This window comes from Sciurus vulgaris (genome assembly GCF_902686455.1).
Source record: "Sciurus vulgaris genome assembly, chromosome: 16".
Classification (NCBI taxonomy): Eukaryota; Metazoa; Chordata; class Mammalia; order Rodentia; family Sciuridae; genus Sciurus; species Sciurus vulgaris.
In genome coordinates, this window is record NC_136477.1 from 70,783,102 (window position 1) to 70,791,754 (window position 8,653).

At 36.9% G+C, this 8,653-nt stretch overlaps 1 protein-coding gene across 1 annotated transcript; it reads left to right on the forward strand.

Annotated features, from left to right (window-relative positions):
• The first annotated feature begins 2,179 nt into the window (after positions 1–2,179).
• On the forward strand, positions 2,180–5,005 carry LOC306647216 (mesoderm induction early response protein 3-like). Its single transcript, XM_079116279.1, has one exon. It carries the CDS (start codon positions 2,213–2,215, stop codon positions 3,863–3,865), a length of 1,653 nt encoding a protein of 550 aa, XP_078972405.1. The 5' UTR covers positions 2,180–2,212; the 3' UTR covers positions 3,866–5,005.
• Positions 5,006–8,653: the final 3,648 nt, after the last annotated feature.

Sequence of the window (8,653 nt, forward strand, 5' to 3'; positions counted from 1 at the left end):
GTGAGGACTTTGAGGATATTAGGTCATTGGGGTAGAGTCTCATAGATAGAATTATTTTGTTTTAATAAAAGAAATCCCCCTCAGTTCCCTTATTCTGAAGGAGGGAAGGAACTGAGTCCTGTGGTTAACACTTGGAGGATGCTGAGATTGCAACTTCAGATGAACTCTCATCTCTCAGACACAAAACTGTCATGGAAATATGCACCACAGAGACAGGTTAGTAGTCAAAACAGACAAGGAAGAACACTCTAGAATTGACCAGGCTACATAGTGGGTGTGAAAGCAATCAGAGTCATAGATGGGAGGGCACTACATGCTTCAGGTAAGACCTTCTCCTCCCTGGGTCTCCATTTTCTGGCTCACACAATAGCAAGCTGAACCTGAATATGGGAGGTCCTCTGTGCTGGCAGGTGATATTTCCAGGAAATAGCATCTACACATCTCTTCACAACTGTATTTATTCTAGTCAATCTAAAGAAGAATGAAATTATATCATTTGTGAGAAATGAATGAAACTGGAGAACATGCTAAGTGAATTAAGCCAGAATCAGAGACAAAAGTCAAATGTTTTCTCTCATATATGAAAGCAAGAATAAAAACTGAAATTGAAAAAAAAATATATAGGGGATTTCACCAAAATAGAAGGTCAACAGTATAGTACAGACTCATGGGGAAGGAGAAGAGGGGAAGGTGAGGCACTGAGGAATGCTATTGATCAAAAGATGTTCTGCACATATATAAATATGTCATAATGGACAAACTATTAAAATAATTATGACACACTAATAAAAATTATATTTTTGATACTAAAGTTTGAACCCAGGGATGTTTCTCCACTCTGACACATCTCCAGACCCCACTTTTTTCAAGGAGATACTCACACTCTTTAAAAAGTTAACCTTTATTTTATTTCATTTTTCTGTTGTTTTGAAGATTGAACCTAGTGTCTGACCCATGCTAGGCAAACACTCTACTACTAAGTTGTAACCCAACTCCTTCCCAGTCCACTTTTGTATTTTATTTTTAGGCAGGGTCTTACTAACTTGCTCAGAGTCTTGCCAAGTTTCTGAGGCTGGCTTTGAATCAGCGGTTCTCCTACCTCAGTCTCCTGACCACTGAAATTTCAAGTGTTCATCACTGTGCCCAGCTAAAAATATTTTTTTAAAAAGTCATGTGAAATACAAAAGCCCAGACAGAATGTAACTTTGGTTAAAATCTACCATACCTTTAAAAAATAACAAATGTCACTGCTTCTTCAATTACTCTGTGAAACAGAAAGGGAATGGAAGTGCTTCAAAATTCATATGGTGAAGCTGGAATTACACTGATGCCAAAACCAGGTAACCACAGGTCAACAAAAGAAAACTACAGACCCACATGCCTGATAACACAGTTGAAAAAATTTTAATAGAATATTAGCAAATCATATACAAAAGCACACTAAGAAGACTGTAGATCATGACTGAGTTGGTTTCATTCCAGTGTGTAAGAATGGTTCTACATATTCAAGTAAATAAATATAATTCTCCATATAAGTAGAACTAAAAACAAATTCATATGATCATATCAATAGAGCCAGAGTAAGTCTTCATAAAATATAGTGGCAATTCCTGATATAATCCTCAAAAAACTAGGCTAAATAGAACTTACCCTAACATAAAAAAGTCTATATAGGACAAACTCAAATCCAATATCATATGAAGTATGGAAAAGTTAAAATCATTTCCTCCAAATTAGGGATAAGAAAATGAAGTCTACTGTCTCCACTCCTATTTGATATAGAACATGAAATTTTAGCTATAGCAACTAGAAAAGAGAAGGAAATAAAGGAGATATCAATAGGGAAGATGTCAAATTATAACTGCAGATTATATAATCCTCTGCATAGAAGAATGAATATGTTCCAACAGAAGATCTCTAGAAGTGATATATAAATTCAATCATGGGAGAGTCTGAGTGCGGGCCGGGACAGAGACAGGCGGGCGCGGGCCCCTGTGGGGCCGCCGGGCGGGGTGGGCGTGCGAGCGGGCCGGGGGCGTCGCGGGCCGCGGGCGTCGCGGGCCGCCCTTCCCTATAAGGGGCCGAGCCGCCTCTACCGCCCGGCGGGTGCCGGGCGGACCGCAGCGGCGGCGGCGGCGGCGGCTGCGATTGGCTCAGGCGCCCCATCCGGGGACTGGGCTCGGCGCTGCTCGTTCACCCTAAAGGTACCAATATGGCGGAGGCTTCTTTTGGAAGTTCGAGCCCAGTTGGGTCTTTGTCTTCTGAGGATCATGATTTTGACCCCACTGCTGAGATGTTGGTCCATGACTATGATGATGAAAGATCTCTTGAAGAAGAAGAAATGATGGATGAGGGTAAAAACTTCAGTTCGGAAATTGAAGACTTAGAAAAGGAAGGAAACATGCCTTTAGAAGATTTACTGGCATTCTATGGCTATGAACCTACAATTCCAGCAGTTACCAATTCCAGTGCAAACAGCTCCCCAAGTGAACTTGCAGATGAATTACCAGATATGACACTAGACAAAGAGGAAATAGCAAAAGACCTCTTGTCAGGTGATGATGAGGAAACTCAGTCTTCTGCAGATGATCTGACACCCTCTGTGACTTCTCATGAAATTTCCGATTTTTTCCCTAGGCCTTTACGATCAAATACTACATGTGATGGTGATAAGGAATCAGAGGTAGAAGATGTTGAAACAGACAGTGGTAACTCACCAGAAGATTTGAGGAAGGAAATAATGATTGGTTTACAATATCAGGCAGAGATTCCCCCTTATCTTGGAGAATATGATGGTGATGAAAAAGTGTATGAAAATGAAGACCAGTTACTTTGGCGTCCTGATGTGGTTTTGGAGAGCAAAGTTAAGGAGTATCTTGTTGAGACCTCATTAAGAACTGGAAATGAAAAAATAATGGATAGGATTTCTGTGGGAGCACACACAAGGGACAATGAACAGGCATTGTATGAACTTCTCAAATGTAACCACAATGTAAAGGAAGCAATCGAAAGGTACTGTTGCAATGGAAAAGCATCTCATGAAGGAATGACTGCATGGACAGAAGAAGAATGCCGAAGTTTTGAACATGCGCTCATGCTTTATGGAAAAGATTTCCATCTTATTCAGAAGAATAAGGTGAGAACTAGAACAGTTGCTGAATGTGTAGCGTTCTATTATATGTGGAAGAAATCTGAACGGTATGATTACTTTGCTCAACAGACAAGATTTGGAAAGAAACGATATAACCATCACCCTGGAGTTACGGACTATATGGATCGTTTGGTAGATGAGACAGAAGCTCTGGGTGGGACAGTAAATTCTTCAGCCTTAACTTCTAACCGGCCTGAGCCTATTCCTGATCAACAGCTGAACATTCTCAACTCCTTCACTGCCAGTGACTTGACAGCTTTGACCAACAGTGTAGCAACCGTCTGCAACCCCACGGATGTGAATTGTTTGGATGATAGCTTTCCTCCACTGGGCAACACACCCCGTGGACAAGTAAATCATGTGCCTGTTGTAACAGAAGAGTTACTCACCCTGCCTAGCAATGGGGAAAGTGATTGTTTTAATTTATTTGAGACTGGATTTTATCACTCGGAGCTAAACCCTATGAACATGTGCAGTGAAGAATCAGAAAGACCAGCAAAGAGGTTGAAAATGGGCATTGCTGTCCCTGAATCCTTTATGAATGAGGTTTCTGTAAATAATTTGGGTGTGGACTTTGAAAATCACACACATCACATCACCAGTGCCAAAATGGCAGTCTCTGTGGCTGACTTCGGCAGTCTGTCTGCCAACGAGACCAATGGTTTCATCAGTGCCCACACTCTGCATCAGCACACCGCCCTTCACTCTGAGTGACCCAAGGAGGAGCCCAGAGACAGTGGGTGTGCAGTACCAGTAAACTTGAGGGGAGCTATCAGGTTTGCATAGTCTTTCACTGGAAGTTTGAATCTTTTTCACTATGACATCAGTGATGTCAGTATGTATAGAACTATATCTTGATTTATCAAGAGTATTTTCATTTTTCAATCCATAAATGTGGAAATGAACTATGATCAGCAGAGTTGGGAACTAAGATTGAACTCTGTGGTGCAGCTTTAAGCTCTGCTTCTCTCTTCCTCATCCCCTAGTACCTCTTTCCCTCTCCCTTATTTTTCTATTCTTTTCTGTTCCCCACTGCCCCCATACCCAATTTTAAAACCTGTAGACAAGAGGCCACCAGCTCAAAACCAGCACAGATGTTCTGAACTGAATGGTGTGGCTTCTTTTCCTGTAAATTCCTTTTGCCATAATGGATGCAGTGGAATATCAATGTTTACAGGTACCAATCCCAGTCCCTGCTCAATGTAGCATTTTTTTTTTTTGGTTTTGTTTTCTTTATTAATAAAAGCAGGGGTAGGTTTCTTTAAACTGCACAAACATGCAAGGATTTTTTAAAAAATGGAAACTTCTCTCATGTTATTCAACTAGAGCACTTCAGTTTACAAAACAGCAAGTACATCTTTATGGAAGCCAGCACGAGGAACCATGTGCAAATTATGAAGACTCTTGCTTGGATCCTGTTTAAAAATTCTAGACCAGGGCTACCTTACACAGAGTTGGTCATTTTACTGCCGGGAGATTTCTGTGTAATTTCATTTACTGGCTAAAAGTTGGTATTTGAAGATGTGGTATTCCTATGGGGTTTTGTCCACCATTGTTAAGATTGTAATCTTAAACCATACCGGTCACTGATAATTTACTTTATCCTGAGGCAGTTGACTTGCAGACGCACAGTCTACAAAGCCTAGGATGTTGCCACTCAATGGTTTACATTTTGGGACACCTCTTTTAAGTTGTAGCACTGCAGTTCAAAGTGTTAATATTTAGAGGGACTTCTAGATTTTATGCATAATGCAGTAGAACCTTGAAGTATATTTAAGCTCTTTTGTTTAGCTTGAGCAGTTGGCAAGAGAAATGTGAGTGCCTATCTGAAATAGAATGGTACATTACCACTTTTAAGTTTTAAAAAGTGACAGATGTTCAGCTGCATCTCAAAACTCGGTTTTATTTTTATTCCAAACGTGAATGAGAAGCCATCATCATAAACTTTGGCCATTTCTGTTCTATGGACATGCATCTTTAAGTTATAAGGTAAATCAGACAATACGTAATACAGTATTAGGATATAATAAGCTTTGCTTTTTTAGTACAGTTAAAACAATTACCTTTTTTTGCACCGTCTTAACTGAAATTTTTGATTTTTACTAGTTGTGTCGCTTTGCAAAAAAAAAAAAAAGTTTGGCTGTATTGCTAACATTTGTAAGTGTAAATCGCTTCAAGGTTGTGCTGATGAGTAGATAGGATGTAGTTAGTGGTCTTAGTAATGATTGAAAGGGAGGGTATTTATTATACAAACTGTGAACTGCAATGACATCCTTAGTTTTGGATGATGTGTATTCTTGTTTTTTTCTTTGCAGCATTTTAATGAAGATTGCTTTGAAGTGTTTACGCAGTAGCACATTTACTATAAAATTTAGTTTAGCACAGTGGACAAAAGTAGTTAAATTAATACCTTAAAATCAGTCTCTAATTTATACATCTAAAGTCTAGCATTCCTGTATGCACAGTAAATAATGGGTAGCCTGGGCTCTGTTGCTTTCTGATATTTTTATCCAAGTTGTTAGCTTCTTATTGCTGTGTTGTTGTGCTAAACTTTGAACCTTATTTCTTTTGTTAAAAATCAATACACTTTCTATTATTTAGTAAGATACTGGCCATAATCTTCCATTGTTATAATTTTAATTTTCACTCTGGGTTTACAGTGGCTGGTCTGTATAAATAATTTACACAAAGATGACTGAATGCTAATACCAGTTGCACTTACATGCCCATTCTCATTAGCTGATGCAGTAATATATTCAGTTTATCTATGCATTGCTGGGATCTTGATATAAGATGGAAACAGTGTTTCTTATCTAAAGTTTTGATTATCAGCAAGTTGAATGGACACTTTAGTTATTTAAATATTTTTGACCAAAATCTAGAAAATGATATGAGAGAAAAATAAATTCCAGCTAGTTTAATAGATTTTTAAATGCCAATCTGATTTTAGCCTCTTGGAGAGTGCTAACTAGCTGGTAACGTTTACTTTTAATTCCTTGTTAAAATGAGGCAATAATTTGCAAGATTTTTGTATATATGTGTAAATCCTTCATATCTTTTTAGATCTAATTCAATATTTTCTGACTACTTCTGTCATGTATAATACCATTTTTGTGCATGCTTGATGTGACATTCACAAATTGTACCACTATGACTTTATCCATGTAAAATAGCTATTTATTGAATTTTCTTTTAAAAGCTGGATTTACTGGTTTTTTTTTTCTCTCCGTTTAAGCATCCTAACAGAGTTTGTTGCTGTTTATTAAAAGAATTGCGTTTGAAAGCATGAAAAATCTGATTTGAAATCATATGAAGAAACAGCGCCTTTATTATCAAGTGTTAAAAGCACAATTCTTATAACAAACTGTGATAAATTCTTTTTTTTCTTTTGCCGCATTATTTTCATATGAACAAACCAAAAATTCATGGTGAGCAGTTGCAGTGTTGGCTGATGTATCTTTTATGTACAGGGAATTTGAAGAGGACAGTGGATTCATTTAGAATTGTAATTGGTGCTGTGATTATAGCAATACTTTACTTTTGTTAGTCATACTCATCTTTTCCATGCTAGCTTTTTAAGTGTTTGGTTTTCCTCTTGTCATGGTCAACTGCTGAATTTACTTGAAAGATGTAGATTACTGTTTAAAAAATACTAAAGTCTGTACAATTAGGTCAAAGAATTGTGCAATCGTTTCCTTTTTAATTTTTAAAATTGAGGGTCATAAATATTTGAGAACGTCAGATCTAATAGAGCGTAGTGATACTATTTAATTTAACCAAAGTCTCTAGTAAATGCTTCAACTTTGAATGTAAACTAACAAATAAACCTGACCACCAAGGAGATTGTTTGCCCAGAGTTTCAAAGCACATTGTCTACAAATGGAAATTGAAATAATTTATAAAAATATTGACATTACTATGTTTTTTAAAAAGTTCCTAATTTTTTCACTAAAAGGAGGAAACTATTAGTTTTATTGTTAAATATGGTAGATATTAATATTCCTCTTAGATGACCAGTGATTCCAATTGTCCCAGTTTGAAATAAGTACCCTGTGAGTATGAGATAAATTAGTGACAATCAGAACAAGTTTTAGTATCCGATGTTCAAGAGGAAGTTGCTATTGTTGCATTGATTTTAATATTTGTACATAAACACTGATTTTTTTGAGCATTATTTTGTATTTGTTGTACTTTAATACCTGGTGTACAGTTCCAGAAATAAAAATCTGGAAATCTTTAAAAAAAAAAAAAAATTCAATCATGGAACAGGGAAGAAAATCAACATGAAAAAAAATCAATAGCTTTTCTAGATATCAAAAGTGAATACACTAGAAAAAATAAGAACAAAACAATCCCATTCAAAATAGCCTCCAAAATTCTCTAAGAATAAATTGGGTCAAAGAGGAGAACAAGCTCTATAATCAAATTTATAAAACACCAAATGTAGAAGACTCTAAAATATGGAATGAACTTCAATGTTCTTGAGTAGGCAGGGTTATTCTTGGTAAAATGGCTGTATTATCAAAAGCAATATGCAGAAGCAATTTGAATCCATCAAGATACTATTATCATTCTTCAACGACCTAGAAAAAAATAGTACTAAAATTCACATGGAAGAATAAAAGACCTAGAATATCTAAACCCATAGAGAAGTGAATGCAATGCTGGAGGCATCGTGATGTCTTATATCATGTTATACTACAGAGCTCTAGTAAAAACCCATCTTGGTATTGGCACCAAAACAAACACAAAGATCAATGCAGTAGAATAGAAGGCACAGAAAAAATGCACTGGCAGATTACATATAGGGGAAAACCAATAAAAATAGCAGCAGACTTCTCAACCCAGACTCTAAAAGCTAGAAAGGCCTGGAACAATGTACTTCAAGCACTGAAAGAACACGGTTGCCAACCAAGAATTATATACCAAGTAAAACTAACCTTTAAATTTGAAGATGAAATAAAATCCTTCCATGATAAACAAAAGTGAAAAGAATTTACATGTGGAATCCTATGCTACAGAATGGTCTCAAAAAAATATTCCATGAGGAAGAAATGAAAAACAATAATGTAGGTCAGCAAAGGGAGGAACACTACCTTAAAAAGAAACCACTCAAAGGAGAAGCCAAGACAACTTAAAAACCAAAAATAAGCCCAAATGACTGGAAATAAAATCATATCTCAATAACAACCCTGAACATTAATGGCTTAAACTCATCAATCAAAAGACAGACTGGCAGAATAGATTAAAAAGAAAGAACCAACAACATGCTGCCTGCAAGAGGCTCATCTCCTAGAGAAAGACAACCACAGACTAAAGGTGAAAGGATGAGAAAAAACCTACCATGCACATGGATTCAGTAAAAAAGCAGGGGTTGCCATCCTTATATCAGATAAAGTGGACTTCAAGCCAAACTTAGTCAGAAGGGATAAAGAAGGTCATTTCATACTGCTTAAGGGAACCATAAATCAGGAAGACATAATGATAGTAAATATTTATGCC